This window comes from Centruroides sculpturatus, unplaced genomic scaffold (assembly GCF_000671375.1).
Source record: "Centruroides sculpturatus isolate CEXI.00-Female unplaced genomic scaffold, Cexi_2.0 scaffold425, whole genome shotgun sequence".
NCBI classification, from domain to species: Eukaryota; Metazoa; Arthropoda; class Arachnida; order Scorpiones; family Buthidae; genus Centruroides; species Centruroides sculpturatus.
This window is the reverse complement of record NW_019384549.1, coordinates 400,650-424,340: the sequence shown is the minus strand read 5'-3', so window position 1 is coordinate 424,340 and position 23,691 is coordinate 400,650. Positions and strand designations below refer to the sequence as shown.

General features: G+C 30.5%; 1 protein-coding gene across 1 annotated transcript; it reads left to right on the top strand.

The window, feature by feature from the left end:
• The first annotated feature begins 1,378 nt into the window (after window positions 1–1,378).
• On the top strand, window positions 1,379–22,254 carry LOC111623617 (phosphatidylinositol 4-kinase alpha-like). The gene is made up of 42 exons (XM_023366259.1): window positions 1,379–1,515; window positions 1,620–1,685; window positions 1,807–1,865; window positions 1,968–2,177; window positions 2,252–2,352; window positions 3,107–3,360; window positions 3,453–3,548; window positions 4,137–4,323; window positions 4,406–4,509; window positions 4,580–4,739; window positions 6,809–6,859; window positions 6,935–7,040; window positions 7,140–7,270; window positions 8,781–8,914; window positions 8,995–9,148; window positions 9,990–10,114; window positions 10,208–10,289; window positions 10,360–10,443; window positions 10,551–10,640; window positions 10,713–10,832; window positions 10,922–11,014; window positions 11,856–11,955; window positions 12,032–12,091; window positions 17,016–17,143; window positions 17,213–17,368; window positions 17,447–17,595; window positions 17,665–17,772; window positions 17,855–17,976; window positions 18,042–18,292; window positions 18,371–18,552; window positions 18,620–18,752; window positions 18,822–18,947; window positions 19,020–19,073; window positions 20,144–20,264; window positions 20,346–20,475; window positions 20,549–20,692; window positions 20,768–20,939; window positions 21,030–21,134; window positions 21,220–21,345; window positions 21,439–21,559; window positions 21,659–21,818; window positions 21,901–22,254. Exons 2-42 carry the CDS (start codon window positions 1,660–1,662, stop codon window positions 22,124–22,126), a joined length of 5,241 nt encoding a protein of 1,746 aa, XP_023222027.1. The 5' UTR covers window positions 1,379–1,515; window positions 1,620–1,659; the 3' UTR covers window positions 22,127–22,254.
• The last annotated feature ends 1,437 nt before the right edge of the window (window positions 22,255–23,691 follow it).

The window sequence follows — 23,691 nt, the reverse complement described above, 5'->3', positions numbered from 1 at the left end:
TTTTAGTTATTATAAAATGGCAAAAGGCTTAATTTTGAGGGTAGAGGTGGAATTTTATAAAAATATTGTGAATGTTAATATCAAGTAAAATCTTTGTTAAGTCCAATCATGCTTGAGATACGATTCACAATCCCTTCAACTTTTAACTNAATTATTGATATTTAATATATATAATAAAAAATAGTATAGTTATATAATTTTTTTAATGACGTGTTAGTTTTAAATAATAATAATATAACATTTTATTTACAGATTATTTCAGCTCAGATTGAATTATTGGGTGTTTTAGCAAATTTCTGTCAAAGTTATAAAGATTCCAAAAGTCCGAAAGGAAGTACTGCTAAAGGTATTACATGTATATATACTTAAGTTATGTACACATTGTCATATGAACCACTAAGAAGTAGATTCAAACTGACAGTTTGTCACCTTTCATTGAACTTTTGATGAACTTTGGTTTCTTTGGTCAATCAACTTTTTACAATTATATAGATTCACTTTTTGTACATTTTCAGCATTAACTTTACACACTGAACTAATGTTTTTGGCCCTATTTACAGGCCTGCCTTGGGTTAGAAGCGTCCAAAGATGAAGGAGTTATGTTGCATTCTAAAGTAGAATAATTCAGAGTCTATGACAAATTATTCCATTTTAAAATGTAACATAACTCCATCTTTGGACGACTTCTAACCTGAGTCAGGCCTGTAAATCGGGCCAAAATGTTCATTCGGTGTGTAAAGTTAATGCTGGAAATGTACAAAAAGTGAGTTTGTATAATTTAACCAAAAAATTTTCCAACTTTTAAAAGACAGTTTAACTTTTTACACCTTGAATTCAAATCTTTTTAACCAATTGTGTTTTAACCCAGTTTGTGTCATATAGTATAATGTGAGCAACATTTTGGTTTGGTTAGTGTTCATATTAGTTCATATGACAGTGTAAACTTACCTTTATATGTGTTTAAAAAAGATATATTCTTAATAAATCAATAAATTTCTGCTCCACTAAAAATATAATACTGATTCAATTTCAGTTACTTTTTGTAAAGCAACACTCCCAATTTTTATTGGAACTGCAAGAGCTATTGGTCGTGCAAGTAAATCTGGTCCGTTGCTATGTTCACTGTTCCCATTGACGTCTGTTTCCCAAATTAACGGCGAAAGCATAGAAAATAAAACTGGAACTCCTTCATCAAATAAAGTTTCAAAGTTTCGTACTTTTAACAGTTTCCGACCTATTATACCTCGAACACTGTCGGGATTGTCTAGAAATATTTCATCTTCGGGAATCATTAGTCACGATTCTGGTGCTGATTTGTTATCATTAGCCGGTTCCGTTGAGCATTCGAATAAAAGAGCCTCGTTATATAGTCAAACATCCGTAACTCAAGATTCTTCTTCGTATTTTTATAAATTTGGATCCAGTTTTGGAAAGATCTTGGCATTGGATTCGTTGTCTATCGAAGATAATCCATTAATGTTTTCTATTGTCCATCTACAGACAGTACTTGCTATAGTAAGACCAAAATTTAAAATTTAGATTTAATAAATTAAAGATGATAAAAGAAATTTGACAGTTTTTTTGTTTGTTTATTGTTAATTTTTGAAAATATTTTTCAGGCTAAAAAATTGCTTACAAAAGAATTCCTTCATTTTGTTGATGATCAAGCAGGAGAAGTTTATATGGTACATATTCACTCTTATTTAATTTTAATTTTAAAATAAAATTTAAATTAATTTAAAAGTATATTGATTAATATTATTTCTAGACTGGTCAAATTAAAATTTTTCCATATAAAACATTTAGTGAAACACTCAACTTAGTTATTGTTACATTGCTTAGAGAACTTCTTCAAAGACAAAAAGGTAATTAAACTTTTTAAGTTTTTCACTTTGACTTGTAATTATTTCTCAAATTATAATTATAATCTTTGAGAAACATTGTAACACTATTATTAATTTTTTTAGATTTGCCACCACCTTTTATGAGAGATGTTCAGGAATTTGTTAAAGGTCTTTTCTTATCGGGACAAACAGAACTGCAAACAAAACATCACGATGCTAGCGAGAGAGAAGATAGAGAATCTAATTTCGCTACTGTTAATAAATTTAAAGTAAATGTACAAACTAACGCTGCTTGCGTTGATCTTTTAGTTTGGGCGGTGTCAGACGAAATGGGTAAATTTGAGATTTTAATTAGCAGATAAATTATATAATTTATTTTTGACTGACAATTATTTTTTTTCCTGTAGGAACTGATAATTTATGTTGTCGATTAACTGAAAAAATTAATTCTTCTCACGCATATAAATTAGCATTGGCTCATATGCCTCTCTTAATAGTTTGCTTAGAAGTAAGTAAAAATATTCAGGTATATTATTAATGTTTTTTCGCATATATAAGTTTTATGACTGCATTATTCTCACAGTCGCTCTGTTAATTGAATTTTAGATATGAAATTAAATATAATATTTACATATGTCTGGATATGTAAGCTGTAACACTTTACTGATTCTGATCCCCAAAGCTTTTTGAATGAAATGTTTGGAAAAAGGGTTCTATTGTATTTCATTTCCAATGTTTTTACATTGTCAATTTATAGCATCTCACTTCCTCAAACTTAAATTCATGGAATTAAATCTGTGAATTGCCATTCATCCTTTAAAATTTCCCATAGAAAGTCAGCTTTAGTGTCAGTAAATTAGGGCCAGAGAAGTGTTACAGCTTGTAAATCTAGAAATGTGTACACATGCTATATTTAATTTTGTGTTTATAATTTGATTAACTGTACAACAATGAGAACAACATATTGTATCTTATTTGTCATAAACCTGCATGTCAGAAAAAACTAATGACATTTCTTCATGTTTGATATAAAATGTAAACTTGGATTTGTAGCAGTTGCCACATAACCTGTGATTGAAATAATTTATTTATACATATAATACACAGAATAATCTTTATTTAGAAAAGCTATATAAATAAGTTTTTTGTTAATCTTCCAATTCATTGTATATTAATTCAAATGACAGTCTTATAGAAAGTAGAATGAGTGTATTGAATTTGCACTTTGTTAGAAGATATTTTATAGTTGATTTTGTTTATAGGGATTAGGGAGATTAGCTGAAAAATTTCCAAGTCTTTCAAGTTACAGCATAACGGCATTGAGGGATTTTCTTTTAAATCCTTCTCCAATTTTATTAAAGTTACACAAACAACCATCTGATCATTCTGGGCGCAGTGGTGCTTTGAGTATTATGGTCACAGAAAACTCAAATTTTTCTCTCAGTCCTGGAACAGTATCGAGTTCATTAACTGCATTTGAATCTCTGAGAGATACCGCAATAGAAAATTTATGCAGGTATGTCAAGGAAAAATATAGAGATGAATAAATTTTTAAATTAAATTAAAAGTTGTTTATTACAGTAACGATTATAAAATTGTATTGTACAGGGCATTGAAAGCTGGTTTAAAGACCGACTCTCATTGCGTTCAGGCATTTTTAGCATCTGTATCAAATCGTTTATATCAGGCAGAAAAAAGTGATATGTAAGTATTAAATTCTTACTGTTTAATAAGATATATTTTATTGTAGTTTGTGTAAAACTGTTGAAAATTATCTTTGTTTTCAGACTGTAAAGTGGATTACTGATTGAATTATATTATTTTTATAAAATTTAACTTTTATCTGTATAAAATAAATAGCAAGTTTAGAAAATTTTCTCAATAATTTGTAAAAAAAATACTGTACACTTCTTAATTGTATACAGTTTTCTGTCATCAGCTGAAACTTACAAATGTTAAGTTACACCTTCAACACAAATTCCAGCAGAAATTGTTTAATACAAATGAATGAAACTAATGTTTTCAGCTATATTAAGTGGCCTGCTTCAGGTTTTGACATTCAGAAATAGAATGTTTGAATAGAATACTATAACTTAACGTCTACTTTGTTTTATGATATATGTTATTTTTACAATTGTTATTTAGTATTTTAGTGTATATTTTAATGGATTTTGTTGATTGTTTATTGTGTTGAAGGCAGCAAATATTGTTCTTAAGGTATTTCCTATATTTCAAATAAACACATTTTTATTGTAAACAAGAAATAAAATTTATTTTTAATACATTACATAGGGAATCAACACTTGTAACAACCAATACAATTGTTGCATTGGGACATGTTGCAGTTTCTTTAAAAGACACACCCAGGACAATGGAATTTATTCTTCAAGTGTTTCAGCAACGTTTTTGCCATCCTCCCTCTACTTTTGATTCTCTTATTGTTGATCAGTTAGGCTGTATGATTATTGCAAAGGGTGATGTAAGTATACCTTGTCGACATAATTAGTTAAAAATATAAAATCGAATTGTTTTTTTTTTTAAATATAAATTACTCTTTAAAGTCTCACGTTTATGAAGAAGTGATGAAGATGTTTACTATGATAACTGTTGAATCAAGTTCTGCTTATAATGTTGGAAGTGTAGATGATAGGAAACAAGGATACAGGTATGTTTATTATTATAATTATTTAGCCAATTGTTAATTTTTAATGAACAATTGATAAACTGTATTGTAGACATGTTTCTCTTGCTGTGATTAATGCATTGGCCAACGTAGCAGCTAATTTAGAGGGAGAAGCTGAACAACAGGAACTATTAGTCAGACTTTTGGAATTATTTGTACAATTAGGATTGGAAGGAAAACGAGCAAGTGAAAGAGTTCCTGCAGCATTTAAAGTTAGTAATATTTCTGATACTTGTCTAGTATATCTTCAATATTAATTTTGTTGTTTCACTTAATTTATTAATTCTTAAATCTAGCAATTATTCTATAACATTAGCTATATTGCTACAGATCACATGCAAGCCTAAAAATTGTGAGTCACATTGTCTTGTTAGGTTTGTAATTGTGAGACAACTTAAGTAATCCACAAGTCACATCAATTAGTTTCAAAAAATCCATTTATTGTGTACTTTATACAACATTACAAGTTGAAATATTGGGTTGAAGAATAATTCATGAGTTTTTTTTTCAAATTTATTTTATACAAAAAAATCTACAACAAAGTAATCAATAATATACTTGCTGTTGTTGTTTACGACTTCCTCCCATTGTTTTTGATGCCACGGCAATAGAAATCTCCTGGTCTAGATTCAAAGAATTCATCCAATCAAGCCTTCAATTCCAGGTCATTATTGAATGATATGCTGCACAAAGTGATTGAAAGAGATAAAAATATGATGGTGCAACGTCTGGAGAGTATGGAGGATGAGGCAGAACTTTCCATTTGAGTTCTTGAATTGAGGTTTTGGTCATATTGGTAGTGTAAAGATGGGTGTTGTCATGTTGCAGAACGTTATTTCGCTTATTTGGTCTTTTTTATTGAATTGCTTCATTGAGTCAGTGTGATTGAACATAGAGTTCCACATTGAATGTTTGGTTGTGCTCAAGCAATTTGTAATGAATTATGTCTTCCCAATCCCACCATATACACAGCATGGTCTTTTGAGGATGAAGGTTTGTTTTGTAAACAGAGTTGCTTGTGTTTCTGGGCTGAGCCATTCTTTTTCCTGCTTCATATTGATGTAAATGCACCATTTTTCATCACCAGTGACAGTGCAGTAAAGAAAATGCTGTTTGTGACCATGTGTTTAGTGACATTGAGCAAGCAAACTAACAGCAATTACAGAGCGTTGATTTTTGTTGTTTTCACTCAATGTGTGTAGCACCCAAATGCCAAGTTTCTAAACCTTGCCAATTGAGTTTTTTTATTACATTCCAACTATCCTACCAATTCTCTGGTTGTTTGATATGGATTTTTGTGAAGAAGTTGATTCAATTGCTCTTCATCAAACTCATTCGGGCAACTGGTGTGTGATTCATACTTGAGGTCAAAATTTTCATTTTTTTGAAGCTTGAAAACCAATGACGGTGGTACTTTGAGGCATTGCTCCTTCTCTATATACAGCAGAAATCTCACAAGCAGCTTTGGTGGCCGTAACACCTCGATTAGATGCAAAAAGCAAATGGAGTTGACAATACTTGGATTTGTCCAATTGTCATTCCATTTTAATGATCTGAAAATACATCAAAATTAATAAAATTAAAAAATCAAAACACATTGTCTTGTAGAGCAAAAACTTCTCTTTTAAATAACAAAATATTTTGCCAATGCATTTTATAATATTTCTGCATGAATTTTTAAATTTGAAAAAAAAATGCTCTTGAATTATTCCTCAACTCGATATATTGCAGATATTACAACTGTTAAGAAATACAGCACTGGTACATACTTATAAATAGGACTCAGGGCAGCCAGACTTCATAGGACTTCATTGTCTCATGCCCAAAAATGTTTTCTTTCATGCCCATTTTGCATTAAATTTTGGAAAATTTTTGGCTAAATTTTCATATTTATATGTTAATTTTTACAATTTTAGCCATTCTGTCAATATCTGTCAATGAGGTTATGACTTTGCAGAGCCAATTTAGTAAGCCTATATTCGTCTAAGTTCCACACGCCTCAACCTTTATCCAATGGCAGGCAGCCCAACTTTGGTTAGATTGTTGGCCAGAAGTGGGTATACATGGCTTTATTATGATGATGGTATGCATTTCAGACAGGCTGTCTGTCCGAAATGCATACTGTCGTCATAATAAACCTGTCTTTCCACTTTTGCATGATTACTCTGACATCAATAGTGTATGATAAGCCTTCCATAGAGCCAAAAACTTAGTGCTCATAGATTCATATTCTTTAATCAGTTAAATTAACTTTTATTGGGTTTATTTTTTTAAATTTTAGGCATCCAGTAGTGCTGGAAACCTTGGGGTTTTAATTCCAGTAATTGCTGTTGTAAGTAAAATATTTTAGTGTTTAGTATTAATGCTTATAAATATTTAACTGTTGAATAAATAAACTTTTCTCTAGTTAATCAGAAGACTTCCTCCAATCACTAATCCCAAGCCAAGATTATTAAAATTGTTTCGGGATTTTTGGTTGTATTGCGTCGTTATGGGATTCACAACTGGATCTGGTAATTTTTCTTAACATTTAGAAAAATTAATTATTTTCAAAATTTTGTTAAACTTTATGACACTTTCAATATTAAAATATATTATTAATTTTTACAAAGGTCTATGGCCTCAGGAATGGTACGAAGGAGTTAAAGAAATAGCATCGAAATCTCCTCTCCTTGTATCAAAAGAGCATTTGAGGTCAGAACTACAATATAATTCTGCAATAAGGAATGAAACAGTTTCAGTTGTAAGTATTTTTACTTGTTTTAGAAAGATTTTATTATATTATTATAATAAATATGTTTATATAAAATTTTTATATTATCTTGTCTTGCTTTACAACATTGTATAAGTGTGCTAATTTTTGTTTTATAGTATGCTACAATTAATTAAAATAACTTACATGTTTCAATTAGAAAGACAGACTGTATATTTCACAATATAAAGCGTAGAAGAAAATAAATCATCTTCACACATCTGTCCTGTCCAATTGCCAGGAACAAAACCATGTTTGCTTTGCAGAGATGACCTTTTATTAGAGGTTATGCCTCTGAAAAATGATGTAAAACAATTAAAAAGTCCACTGATGATATATTTTTACAGGTTTTTGGCTTATAATCAGTGAACTTTTTTTAGTCTTTACTAGAACTTTTAACTTTAATCTCTAGTAAAAGGCTGTCGAACTGTTTTATTTCTGGTGATTGGACATGACGGAAGTGTGAAGATGACTGTCCTGGTCATTCCTCCACAAGTGTGATGCTGGAAAACATTGATAAAGTGAGGGCTGATGGATCATTGAAGAGCTGTGATATTCTGGGATTGTCCTTTAATACATGTAAGTGCATTCTATCTGTGGAACTGGGCATGAGGAAGATTACTGCTCTTATTATTAAGTTCATGCCAAATTGCTGTCAGAGGAGCAGTTTTTGCGAACATATGTCAGGAGTTTAAAGAGCTGGCCACAGCTCTTTAAACTCCTGACATATGACAAGCAGCTCACAGAGAGTTAGGTTTACAGATATCATCCTGAAACCAAACAGTAATCATCTAAATGGAAGTATCCACAATTCTTTGCACTCCAAAAATGCTTGTCAGGTGAAAATCCAATATCAAGTCGATGTTGATCTGTTTCTTTGTCCCAGACAGAATTGTTCATAAGGAATTTGACCCATATAGTCAGTCTGTGAACATGACATTCTACTGTGATGTCCTAAGGCAACTAAGGGAACATATGCAGAGAAAATGGCAGGAGAGAAACTGTTTTCTCTATCACAACAACTTACCAGCCCATATATGCTTGACTGTGTGAATTTCTTGGCATTCAGCTACATATGCTTATGATGATACCTTATTCTCCAGATTTAGTTTCCTGCGACTCCTTCCTATTCTACAAACTTAAATGTAAGCTGAAAGGGAGAAGATTTGCAGCAATAAATGAGAATCAGGAAGAATCACATGTAGTATTGAACTGTTGTGAATGATGACTTTTATAAGTTTTATTTATGGGAAGCACATTGGGATAGGTGTTTACTTTCCTATGGGGACTACTTTGAAGAAGATAAAGGACAATAGTGTGTATGATAACTTGTTTTTTGCTGATTAACATTGCCAATTTTTGGGTCGTACCCTCATGGTACTTATATTATGGTATTAATATTAATTATAACCATTGCAGTTTGTTAATACAAATATCTAATTTTGTATCGTAAATCTGATTAAATTATTGGTTACCATAATGAATTATTCGTGTATTTTAGAGTGAAATACAAGAATTAAGAAATCAAATATTAAATTCTTTGGATCATCCTCAAGAGGTTACTCCATTGATAAATAAACTTAATTTTGCCCAGTGTACTTATCTTTTATCTGTGTTTCGGTTGGAAATTATGAGGTAAAAATATAATATAATCTTACAAAATATATATTCATACATTCTTAGAACAGCTCTAAATAATTTTCGTTTTGTATTAGAGTACAAAATGTACATGGTCAGACTCCATTCCACTGTATGCTTCAGTATTTGGAAGATCCGTCCATTCAGAAAGATAAAGCTGGAATGTGGCAGTGCATTATTTCTGTTGCCGATAAAGTATTTTTAACTTATTTAGATGTCATGACAATGAAGGTAAAAATTTTTAAATAAAATAACTTTCTATTTTTACTTTTAATGAGTGTGCAATGATTTTAATTTAATTTTCCACATTGATTTAAGCTTTTATTTGGTACAAATTCAGCTCTGAAAGGCTTATTAGAACTTTAGACTGTGTCCATAGGAGTAAAAAGTTTAAAGGAATTGATGGTCTAAATGTAATCCTTTGCGAGGTGTAGTTTATAGTATATACATATACTTAGGAAGTAGTCATTGCAATGACATTTTTGTGTTTTTTGATCTTTTAGTAGTCTCTAGTAAAGCAGAAAATAGTTGGTTTTTAGCATTGTTTTGAGAGCGTTCCAGATTTTTTTTGCTTTTAAATTTTATCCTATTTTGAGGGTCCTCGAAATCAGGAAGTCCTTACCCTGTACACACATCTCATTATTGAAGAGGAAGCAAGAAGAGTAGCAGATCAAATGAACCAATTCTAAAATATGCTTGTGATGTTTATGTGGTTTCTTTGTTAAGGAATAAAACATCCCTCAGCTTGCAGAAGCATGGAGGTAATTTGATGGATCTTTAAAATTCCAGATTCAGAGGAAGTTATTTCTCTTGAAATGGTCATATATCCTTTAAGAGAAATAACTTCCTCTGTAGACCATTGGTTTCTTTGACTGTTTACTTCTATAAGCATGTTCTACAGCTCTGATAAGCCTCATTCATAATTGCAATTTTACTTTTAATTTTTTCATAAAAGTTAGTTGTAATTGGTTTTTCATAATGGAGTCAGCTGTAGTGTATGAAGACATTAGGAATAGTTTTTAAATAGTTAATTTATGATACTAGTAACATATTTTTTGTGTTATTTTTTTAGCAACGTAATAGAGAAAGAGATGAAGAATTAGAACAACATGCTACTTTTTTGTTGATAAAATTCAATCATCCACAAAAACAAATCAGACGTGTTGCTGATAAATATTTAGCAGGACTCGTTGACAGGTAAGATGTTTTATTTTATAAAAAAATTAAACATTTGACGATTAAAAACAATATATATTTATATATATATATTATTTTTAATTTGAATTTCAGATTTCCTCATTTATTATGGAGTGGAACTGTATTATGGACAATGCTTAATGTTTTACAAGTTTTATCACAATCATTACATTTGGTGTGTATCATAATATTTTAAAGTTAAATTACTTATTGGATTTTATTTATACAAAAACATGATATTGTAGGATCCGAATGAAGAATATCCAGAATTAACCATTCCAAATACTTCGTATACTTTAATACTTACAGATACAATGGAAGCGAGGGAAGTGAGTATGATATAACTTTGAAAGGCTTTGTAAATTAAGGCCATGTGTGTTATTTATTGTAAAGAAACTAGACAAAAATCTTTAAGAGACTGATTGAATGTTTTTAGCATATTGTGAAAGACTTTGCCGACAGATGTCGAGGCATCGTTCAAGAAGCTTTGAAATGGGCACCGAACGTTACTCGATCTCATTTAAAGGTAACAAAAATTGTAATTTTTAATAATGTTTTAAAAAAGATTTTATATTAAAAAAATAAAATACAATTCTAGGAATATTTAGCAAATGAACAACATGCAACAGACGGATTACGACAACATAGTGGGTTAGCTTTGGCGGTCGAGACAATTTTACAATTTGCCGGATTTAATCATCTTTCATCTCCTTTACCCGTAAGATTCTCTACAGTAGTTGTATACTTGTTTAACTACTACATTAATATATAACAAACTGTATATATTTAATTTATATTATTTATTAGGTTTCTACTCTCGACAAATGGCCCGGTTGTGTAAAAAATAATTGTTCAGAATTTATAGCAGCAATGGGATTACGTTGTAAATATTCTGGAGAGGCGAGTATATTATTTAAAGTGTTAATGTCATAAATTATTAATTATGAAGTAATTACTTCATAATTTTCATCCATCCACGTCTACATCTCAAGATAGTTTTTATATTTTTTTGTATAACTGTAGTTAACATAAACTTATTTTTAAAATTCTAACTTATGTACACGTACAAACTTTAAGTTTTATTTATTTATTTGATATTATTGTTAAGAAGTTGATGGAAAAAAAAGCATAGTATATGTAAAAAAAATTCATATTCTTTTATACTTTACTAAATTAGGAGTATTATTTAATTTTATTTTAATATTATTCAGTTTTTCAGCATAAAATTCTGTTAAAATTTTATTTTAACAAAACAGTAAACTGTTAATTAGCTATGATGATTATTTACAGAATCATAACATTTTATACATATACTGTAGTTACTAATTAAAATAAATATTAATTGACAGATGCTTACATTTTTCCCTCCCCTTTCTACTGAGATGGCCTTTTTAATCCTATACATTACAGATTTGGCCAAACCTACAGTGAGGTGGCCGGATGGTGAGGTATGGGATCCGGCATATCTGGAACAGACTGCCCACGAATTCCTAGGAAGTTGCTTTCCAGATTCGACACCGGATCCCCTATAGGACAGTTGGCCGATGCCTTAATTGCCTCGGCCATCTGCATTGTTTCATTTATGAATTTTATATTTCTTGTTAAGAGTCTGTAAAGTTATTCTAAAGCAAATTTGAAATATTTAATTTTATCAATCAAAAATTGAAATTTTTAAAGAAAGTTTCCAAATTAAAAATTATCATAATATTTTGGAATAATATAAATAAAATCATTCTTTTAGGTTTCTGGACTTCTGGCAAAATCTGAAGAATCTGGTCTATCAAATAAAGATGTAGCCAAAAAGTTGTTAAATGAATTGAAAGAAAGTTGGAAAATGACAGGTAAGTATATTTTTTTAATATTTTATAATAATATATATATATTCATACAAATTTCAGATAATTACATTTATTTTAGATCCAGGAATTCATAAAGAATGTATATTTAGAGTTTGCGCACTTTTAATTGCAACAAAAGGTAAATGTATAAAATAATTATTATGAAGTTATTTATAACTTTTTTACTTTAAATTACATCCAAGTCGAATGACATTAAATAGCTTCAATATAAAAAGAAATGAATAATACGGCATTTTATGTTAATTTAGATTATATACATAAAACAACATCTACAAACTCGATGTACAGTACATATGTAATAAGCCAACAACTATTGGATTATATAATAATAGCTCGATATAATCTGGTAATTGTTGACTTATAATTTAGATCATAGTTTTTAATTAATAAGATGACTGATGTCTGGACAGTAGAAGTATCAGTCTGACACTCTGAGAAACTTATGTTGAGTCTGGATTGGGATCATTTGAACCAATTATGCATGTATGTATTAGTCACAGCCACAACTGATGTGAATGGTGCCTGCGAATGGTTTAATAAACTTTTACTGGAACATCTGTCAACTCAACAAGATGAGGAAACAGCATTATATTGGCATTTTTAGACTTATTTTATCAAAATAACTTTAGGTTAATACAGACAAGTAGTAAAAATGGTGTTGATAATATGATCGTGGATAGCTATATTGCTTTATCAGAGCTCGCCATATTCAGGACTTGAAGAGTGTGACGTATATCAGTTGCTACACTGATGAATATGAGACCGTGAATATTGGAACACAGTTTAGTACATTGCTATTTACTGATGAACTGTTTGATGTATACTGGAATGTATCTATTCTTTACTCTGTACTCTACTTATTTTTTCTATCACTGCTGCTGCTCCAATTATTGACCTGCTGAATCTATGTTGTGCATTCAAGGAAGACCCTTACGGCCGATTGCAGAGACAGAATTTACATTAAACGACGTTTATCAACGAACGGCCTATAACCGTTGGCTGGCTGAACCGCAGTTTAAAATGCATTGCAAAGACGACGATCGTCTATTTCTGGCCGTTCTCTAAACGAACTTCGGCAAAACATTGGCTCTTACTTACTTCGCTATTACTCCTCTGTTTTAGGAGTCGTTCGGCCAATCGGGTTATTTCTTCGTGACGTCAGAAATGGTCGTCAGCTATAATCCGAAAGCTTAAGGCCGTCAAAATCATTGTTCGGCAATTAATGACAATCCTTTTCCATTTCGATATTTAATTTTGTTGCCAATACGGTTTAAAATATGAACAAATCCATATTTAGAAAATTTATACCGAATTCGAAATTCGTCTTCGGAATAGATTTTTAAGGAATTATTTCGACATCTTATTACTGTCGAAATGAATAATTTTAAATATTTTATTATTAATATTGCATTTTTTTTAATATCTATAAACAGATTTCTGTAATTATTAAAATTGTCTCTTTTGTTTAACAGTACAATGACTCGGAAATGCATTAACGTTTTATAACCGACACGATACTCGAATTGTAAATAAATGCATCTGATTTAAATTAAATTGAAGTTTTAAGTCTTCACCCATTTGAATGTCGAAATTGGAACATTTAAAACAAATTTAAAGTATTTAATTTTGTTGTTTTTGCGCCGAGCAATTAATTAATGAATAATTTTGTCGATTCGTACCGTTTACAACATTTATCGAAGAAACGATATCTGTTTTTATCTAAACTTTTCCACGAACAAAGCTACCACTCGAATTGAAAAGCCCTCTAAACCCGCTGTCCAGTGAGTCTAGAAAGTAGGTCAAATAACTTGTTTCTAATCGCTGTCTACATTGTGGCAGGCGAGAAACGCCGTCTCTGCAATGAAATTTTTCTGAACAGCGGTCTACCCGATCTGTAAACTGCCATCGGCCTGTAAACTTTGTCTCTGCAATCGGCCCTCAGTGCCCACAGTTAGAAAGAATTTAATAAATAATAATAATTATATTCAAAAGCAAAAATGTTAGTATTAATTCTATAATCGTTATTAAGTTAATAATTTGACTATTTTTTCTCTTTCTTTTAACTAATAGATTTACACAGTAGAACCCCAATTATTCAAATCCCGATTAATTGGGATTCTGCATTATCTGAGGCTAACTTGTAAGTGAGTATATTACATTTCTTAGTCTGTAATTCATAAAAGAAACTTCAAAATTATAACATAAACAAATTATTTCATAATATGTATTATTTTTTTTTATCATTTAACTTCAATTTGAAACAAACCATTCATATTAAAATGTAAATACAATAACACACATTTTTATTCTTTAAAATTAATTTATGTAATTAGCTGTGTAATAAATGATGTAAAAACTGTTGTTGTTATATATGATTAAATTCAGTAAGTTGTGTAAAGAGGCTTAAAAATGATACGTATAAATCTTTAACATTTGTAAGTTTTAATCTGAAATTATCTTAGCTGTTTGTTTTATCTGATCAATTCACATTACCTTAAATAATCAGGGGTTATACTATAAAGTCAAACCTTGGCTTCCAAACTTAATTTGTTCCTAAAAGTTGTTCGAAAACTGATTGATTCTTAAGCTGAAACAAATTTTTCATAAGAAACAATAAAAGATGGGTTAATCTATTCTCAATTCCCCCAAAAACCCCTTTTTTAAAAATCTTTTTAGCAGTATTTCATTCATAAAAGTGTGTGTAAATGCAATATAATATATTATTATTATATATAACATGTATATCTGTTCTATATTTTATATATATAAAATAAATATAAAAACATGAATTCTTGGATGCCATTTATATTACATGAATGTCAATAAATGCAGTTCTTATTAATTAATTTGATTTAGATTTAACTGCGGCGCATACCAAAAAATGGAAATAGTATCTTTTCTGCATGCACATTGATATCTAATGAGGTGGGCAATCTCAGCACCACTGACTTCAGAATCAGTAGTTCTGTCATTGATTGGTCAGGCTGTTGATTTTCTTTAACGTAGGAAGTGTAGGGGAGTTGACTGTCTGTGATCGGTTTTTGCCAAATAGCTTGTTCAGCAACCAGGGCAAATAAAAGTGAGGCATTTGAAAATTGAGGTTTGACTGTACTTAAATTTCTCTTGCTAGGAAAGGTATGTTCTTTATAAAAATCTTTGGATTAACCCAGCCACTTGCTACAAAATTGTGCTTTAAGTGATTTGTATATTCTTTTGTGTGGTTAAGAGTTAAAAATTGGGTTGTTAAGAACAGATGCCACCATATTCTACCTTTGGCTACGAACTACGATCCTCTAAGAATGAATTTGAGTCATCTTTGTATGGATCAACTCTGCTAAACATTAAAATTTTACTTTTGTACCAATTGGTGTTTTGACTAGTAAGAGTTGTTAAATAACCCAGTAAAAAGAAATCTAGGAACGAGTTGCATAACTTTCCAGGCTATTATGAGATCTTAATTAAAAAATAAATTTTATATTATTAAACAAATAAATTTGTGTGTGGCATCATTATTTATGAGATTTTATAAAAACTTTTTATATTTTTAGTTATTATAAAATGGCAAAAGGCTTAATTTTGAGGGTAGAGGTGAATTTTATAAAAATATTGTGAATGTTAATATCAAGTAAAATCTTTGTTAAGTCCAATCATGCTTGAGATACGATTCACAATCCCTTCAACTTTTAACTACTGAAATTTGATAGCATCGATCTCCCTAATACACAAATCTCCCTGCAAAATTTCAAAAATTTTTGACAAAAGTAATGGAAATTATTAAGTTTCAAATTGGGTGAACACAATTGTGCCCACTACGCATGCACACATCCATGCATTCAGAAAGAAACCTTGAAATGTTTTTTGCATTTCTCGATGTTTCAAGGTCCTGAGTCCAAAAATGTAAAAATATTCCCATATTTCTGTTACACATAACATATTGGGAAAGTAAAATGCATGTTTTGCCAAGATGGCAAAATGTCTACATGTGATAAACGTTCAGATGCAAGCCAAACTATATACAATTCCACGAAGAGTACGGCACAAATATAGCACAGGAGGTGGAGCAATGACATTTGTGCAAGTTCTTTATTGCTTATTTTTTCATTCCATTGAAGTTGTGGATCCTATTAAGCATTTTTCTACATGATGCATATACTGTACTTTTTTACACAATTCCTTTTTACGTGGCATTCTTCGGAACATATCACCACGGAAAAAGAGGGATAAGTGTATTCTGCAAAGCAAAAGTGACATGCTAAGCTGTCACTTACAAATAGGAATCACTTTTGAATAATTTTTTAATGAATAATTATGAATAACATGTTTGATCACAATGCTTAAATAGTATTTTGCACAGTCTGTCATGTCAAAATTTTTATGCTTTAGTCGACCGAAAAAGATCAAAGTGAAAAAATGTCACTCCAGAAAATTTTCCAGATTTTCTTCCAGTTTATAAGATATTCCCAATCCAGAAACCGTGAGTGGCATTGCAAGAAAACTGTCTTCTGTTCTCTGCATCGCTTCCCGCTTTTCTGTTTGAATTTTCCCATGTAATGTTGCAACATTGCTAGATGTATGGTGCGTGGGAGCTCGACATTCTGCCGTTTTTTCCAACGCATGCTTTGTAATTCAATTTTATGCCAAATGTCAAAATAAGCAGATTAGGGTTTTTATTGCCACTTTAATAAAAATATCGCCAAGTGGCAACTTTGGCACTAAATAACCCAAATTCCAGGAAAATATATTAGTGTTTTGAAGAAATACTGATAATTTTTTATTTATTTCACGGAAGAAGTTTACTTGGGAGACATCTCCCTCTTGGCAAATTGCCCAAGTGTCCTTCTCCCATAATCCAAAGATTATTCTGTACAATTTTATCATTTAAGAGCTAATAACTTATAGGATATTTGTAGTAAGTAATAAAATAGTAATGCGATGTAATAATTACGTTGCTTTATACTTGGCTGTTTCATTATAATATAGTTAAATTTTGAAAAATTTGCGATTAGAAAGCCTTATATTTGAATAAATGTTGTTACTTACAGGAGTAGATCGTTCGTTATTACATGCTTTATGCTGGTCTCCAATAGAAATGTTCTCTGAAGAAGGAATGAGAAACACGGTTGCATGCTGGCAGTGGTTATTGGCTGCTAGATCAGATCTTGAATTGCAAGTAAGTGATTATTATGTAGTTTATTAAGTTTAAAAAAAAAAAAGTTTCAAATATTTTATTTTCCTAAAGTTTCTGCAAGAAATGTCTGCAGCTTGGTATATGACAATTGATAAACAAATGGGTTTATTTAGTGAAGATCCAGAATTAAAAGACCCTTGTGCTGTATCTGGTTCTTATTCACCTTCTAATCCTCCTTTCATAGCATCTCATGCAATTTGGGTTAAGGTAAAACAGTGTTTTGAACATTTTATGTTATGTTATGTTATATATAATAGTAACAGTAATAATTATAAAATTTTCTAGTTTTTAGCAGAAAGAATAGAAATAGCAAAGTACTATAGCTTAGATCAAGTGGAGATATTTGCAAACATGCTTCATCGTTCCTTATCCGTTAGTGTTGGAAAAGCTAGTTGTAATCATCGACACATTATTTCTATGGGGACTAGATTCAGGTAAAGGAATAAATTGGCATAAAACTTTTAAAAAAGATAAAAATAAATTTACATTAACATTGCTTTTAGATTACTAACCTGTGGACTTTCACTGTTACAAGGAGATATTTTGCCACGTTCAATTGCTAAAAGTGTTTTGAGAGAACGAATTTATTCTGCAGCACTCGACTATTTTTGGTACGGATAAAGCTAATAATTAGATATCTAATGAGGCAGTAATAATTTAATAACTACATAATAATAATTGTATTTATTCTAGTGGGCCAGTCATGTGTCCGTTACAGAAAGGAGCCGAATTGCGTGAAGATATACTTACATTAATAAAGTTTTGGCACTGTCTTTTTACAGATAAAAAGTATCTTAAAGCTAATCTTTTAGCCGGTAATGAGCTTTTTGTAAATAATTAAATTATTAACGAGATATATTCTAATAGAAATGAGTTTTAGCAGATTTATGGGAGAGTAATACACACAATGTGATTACACTGAACATGAATTCAGAATTACGTGGAAGCTCGGATCTTTCTCAAGCTCGTACGACTCCCTCCGGATGGATCAATACAGTACCCCTTAGCAGTAATCTATCCACAATCTCTAGACGCTCGTCAGGTGGTCGAGGTTCTGGAAGAAGAGATAACAACACAGAATTTTTTGTTAAAGATTATGTTAAGAAACGCAATTTGATCTTAGGATTGCTAGTATGTTCTCTCCATTTTAACTGTAAAAACTGTAGTAATGAATTTTTATCATCAATTAATGGGAGATTCTTTTTTAAGGCTGTCGAAATTGAGTTTTTGATTACTTGGTATAATCCTATTGGACTGACGGAGCTGCATGTACCCGAAGAAGATGTTATTGCATCATGGAGAAGTCAGCCAACAACGGATCGTGTCTCAAGAGAAATAGCTCGTTTGGCTTGGGATATATCTCCAACCTTGGCTATCTATTTACCTCGAAGGTGCTCCTCCATATTTATCTATGGCAGCTAATATTAAGAGCTGCATTAATTTCTTAAAATATTTCAGATACAACAATAGTGAAGCATTGAAGTTGGAAATCACCAGACTAGTCCGATTGAATCCAGGAGCAGTATCACATCTTCCAGAAGCTTTGCAATATTTAACATTACCTGATAGTGTTGTAAACGATTCCTCCGAGGTAAATTTTTTTTTATAATTTAAGCATTAATAATTGTAAATATTTAAACTTTCTTTATTTTTAAAATAGTTGACTCATATGTTAATTTGGTCAAGGATATCTCCAGTTCAAGCTTTGGCATTTTTCTCTCGTCAGTATCCACCTCATCCTATCACTGCACAGTATGCAGTTAGAGTTTTGGCGTCTTATTCTCCAGTAAGCGTAAAACTTGTTAAAATAATAATAAAATTTCAACAAAACAAATTAACAATAACTTTTTATTAATAGGACATTATTCTGTTCCTTATACCACAACTTGTTCAAGCTGTGAGATATGACACAGTAAGTTTTATACAGTATTTTGTATTTAGTGTTAAATGTTTATGTAATAAAATAATGAAATTATAATCTAGTTTGGTAAATTGAAACCTTTAATGTTACTAAGAATCTGTCTTGTTAAAGTTTAATGTTGTCCCAAAACAACTCAGTATAAAGGCCGTATGATGAATTGGAATTCTTATCTGATCTACTTTTGACTTAGCTTTGCTTAAATATTTTTGTAAACTTGATATTACTGTATATGATATGCATAGTTATAATTGTGTCATATAAATCATATTATGTCAGTAAGGAAGATCTTATGTTATAAATAGAATATAATATGTACTGTACCAGAAAAAAGCATTAATTGAAATGGCAAGAATAATCTTTGAAATTATCTGTTTGATGTCACAAGATAGATAAATGAATGAATATTGTTCAATGAGATGTTTCAAATTTAAGAATAGTTGCTGCAGCATTCAAATTGAAATAAAGTATCTGTAAATCAGAAAATATTGAACAGTACAGTCACTATTTGGTCACATATTTAAACCACAAACATCAAATTTTCTATGCAAGAGTGTTATAAAGCAGAAACAAAATAAAACTAACTTCCTAATGTCTCAATATACATAACTGAGTGATTGATGTGGTAAAGAGAGTCACTCTAGCGAATACAACTCCACTTTGGAATCACAGAAATTCTCATGAGTGATTTAATCAAATATATTCAGTTTATCCCTTACCATCTGGCCAAAATCATCACGATCAGATTGTAAAAATGTTGTCAGATTGAATGTATTAATTAACGTAGACTATTTAATTATGAGAAGATCAACTTTTGTATGCTTAGATTGAGAAAAACAGTTCAAACACTGTAGTAAATTAAAGTAATTATTATGGAATTTATTAACCTAAGAGTTGATTCTCATTTATATTAGACTATGAGGAAAAATTTTGTAAGTTAACATTCAAAAATAATTGCAGGTTACACAGAGAGATGTAGAAAATCAATTTATTTTTAATTAAATCATTTAGCAGCTAAACTAATAATTATTTTATTATATTAATTATGACATAACAAATTGCAGATGGGTTATGTAACTGAATTTATTAAAACTGCAACCAGTAAATCTCAATTATTAGCACATCAACTCATTTGGAATATGAAAACTAACATGTATCTTGACGAAGACGGACATCAGCAAGATCGTAAGTTAGTTTTTTTTTTCTAAACTTAGTAAATTGAAGGATTAAACACTAAGTATTTAAAACCACAATATATTTCAACAGATGATCTTTATGATCCACTTGATCATATCATGAATACTATCATTGGATCTTTATCAGGACCAGCTAAACAATTCTATGAAAGAGAATTTGACTTTTTCACTAAAATTACAGCTGTTTCGGGTCAGATCAGGTAATAAAAGCATAGTTCTAATTTAATAATTTGTGTGGCAAGTCTCGTCTAAATTTAATGTTTGTATTATTAGACCTTTCCCTAAAGGACCGGAACGAAAAAAAGCTTGCCTCGACTGTTTGAGTAAAATTAAAGTCCAACCAGGTTGTTATTTACCTTCAAATCCTGAAGCTCTTGTGATAGATATCGATTACACATCTGGCATTCCTCTGCAGAGGTATTTTATTTTATTGTTCTTTAAATTTAACAAGAGGTAGGATAAAGAATATTAAATAAATAATTCTGTTTTTAGTGCTGCCAAGGCACCTTTCTTAGCGAAATTTAAAGTTAGACATTGCGGAATACAAGAATTAGAAAATCAAGTACTTGCCGCAGTACAGACAGGAAAGCCAAAGATTTCGGATTCAATAGGGATGGAGTATGAGCAAGCAGCGATTTTTAAAGTCGGAGACGATGTGAGACAGGTTTGTATATTCGATACTTAAACTTTAATTATAGGATAAATTAAAACTTTAATTATAGGTCGTTTAATCCGAAATCATTAATTTTTACAGGATATGCTTGCTTTACAAGTAATAGCATTGTTTCAAAATATATTTAAACAAGTTGGACTGGATTTATTTTTGTTTCCGTATAGAGTTGTTGCCACTGCACCTGGTGTACGTACAGAAATTTATAACTGAAAAGTCTAGTTTTAGCTTGTTTATATTATTTATAATTAGCTTGTTTATATTATTTATTTAGTGTGGAGTTATTGAATGCGTACCAAATGCGAAATCAAGAGACCAGTTGGGTCGTCAGACCGATATTGGAATGTATGAATACTTTATTACCAAGTACGGAGATGAAACAACTAAGAAATTCCAGATTGTAAGATTCAAACGTTTTAAACGGGATATAATAAATTTTGTATGATAAAATATTAAAATTTAGATAAATAATTTATGAATTCTCACATTAAAGGCAAGAAGAAATTTTATTAAAAGTATGGCTGCGTACAGCGTGATAGGGTTTCTTCTACAAATAAAGGACAGACACAACGGAAATATTATGCTCGATACAGATGGTCACATTATTCATATAGGTGAGAGAAAATTGATGAAAATTTTATCAGTTATTTATTAAATCTTCCTAATTTTATTATTAACTCTTCATAAAATATTTATAAATATCTTTTGTAAAGATTTTGGCTTCATGTTTGAGAGTTCACCTGGCGGCAACCTAGGATTCGAACCAGATATCAAACTGACTGATGAAATGGTGATGATCATGGGAGGAAAGATGGATGCTCCACCATTCCGATGGTTTAAAGAACTCTGCGTCCAAGCATATTTAGCTGTAAGGTACGTAAAATATCATTGTATTTAAAGTTAGGGAAGTGACATCCAATAACGACATTTAATTATTATATCAATTTCTATTCAGGCCACACAGAGAAACTATAATATCTTTGGTTACTCTCATGCTGGATACCGGTTTACCATGTTTTAGAGGCCAGACTATTAAGTTGTTACGAACACGAATGGCTCCGAATGCCACCGAGAAGGAAGCCGCAGCATATATGATCAAAATAATCCACGATTCCACTCTTAACTTCCGTACACGTACTTACGACATGATTCAGTATTATCAAAACCAAATTCCATACTAAACAAAACACAACTGTAGACAATTTTTGCAAGATTATATATATATGTGAATAATTGTAATTTATTAACTGATATACATAAAATATATATACATATTTAAAGTTTATGTACAAATGAAGAAAATATATATACTGTAAATTGTATTATAAAATTAATCTAATTATTTAGAAAGGGAAAAAAAGATAAGGTTTAAAATAAAATTTCTCTAATAATAATATTCAATGTCATATTTGATTTTATTTGAATTTTAACCAATTTTATTGTATTATTTATAATTGGGGTATGCTAGAAAATAATTTTGATTCTAATTTAACATTATACTGCATATAATTTGTTTACAGGCATAGTTGTGAACCTGGATCAAGATCAGAATTGTGTCAATTAACTATTTAATTATGAAAGATAGGCCAAAAGTTTTTTAACCAACATATATATTAAGATTTAGATCACTTTCAGGCACACCACTGAGTCATATCCATTCGACTTCCCATTGAAATCCTTGTATTCTGAAGGTAAGTTTTCACACTTATGTTAGCGATACACATATGTGGCCGAGAGATACAGATCCCCTCCACCAAGTAACCTAGAGCTTTTCGTATGGATCATTTTTGAGTGGTTTGTCCGAGATGCTGGTACTTATGATCGAGTGGTGCCACTCAGTTGCACAAATGAGTATTCCTTATGAAATTGGGTCTAGGAATGCTTCACTGGAAGAAACTAAATCACTGATATACTTTTTTTTTCATTCAAATTTAATAATGAAATATTTACAAAGTACTGCAGAGCTGGACAGTACTTCAAATAAAAATTATTTTAATTTCTATTTAAATACTTTGGGATTGATATTTTAATTGAAGTACTTTTATTTACAAATAACTTATTTTAAGGTTTTGGATTTTACGCTGTCAAATGGAATAAGGATCATGTTGAGCAGGAGAATGTTAAGAGGCTCTCAAGGCCAGTGAGGCCCCAAGCCCCAACCAATGAGACTTTATTAGAAACCTTTTACTTCCCAACAAGTAAGTAAACATAAGCTGCAGTTTGTTATCAATGTAACTAAAGAATCAGCAAGTGTTCTAACTTATGTTCTATCAAAAATATACAAAACTCTAAATGTGATTATAATAATCATAAAATTAATAAAACAAAAATGTTTAATTGTTTACATATCTTATTGTAAACTTAAAATTCAGAACATGAGAAGATCCTAAGAATCAAGAGCCTCTTGTTTCTTAGGATCTTCTCATGTTCTGAAATAAAAGGAAAAAATTAAGAAAACATTGAATCAGTTGTTTCCGCATCAATGAAAATCACACACACTTTCAGGAAACAGTCCTGACATAAGACTTGTTACTGTAGCTGTGGCAGCAAATTCAGATTTGCAAATGGCTGAAAATCATATCATGTTGCCCCTGCTCCTAAATCCTGTGCTTTCAGAAGCTGATGAGTAACAAGTTAAGCTGAAGAGCCAGCAATTAGAGTGGCAGCCTACCTTACTTTGGGGAACTGGAATCAAATCTGGATGGGCCAAAAACCCCATGAATTTTTCAGGTGGTGGTCCTACTCT

Coding starts and splice junctions, on each gene's coding strand:
- LOC111623617 (XM_023366259.1), top strand. CDS start 1,660: ATGATCAAGCAGGAGAAGTTTATATG. Junction 1,686..1,806: donor AAGCAGGAGAAGTTTATATG/GTACATATTCAC, acceptor TAAAACATTTAG/TGAAACACTCAACTTAGTTA. Junction 17,773..17,854: donor GCAGCACTCGACTATTTTTG/GTACGGATAAAG, acceptor TATTTATTCTAG/TGGGCCAGTCATGTGTCCGT.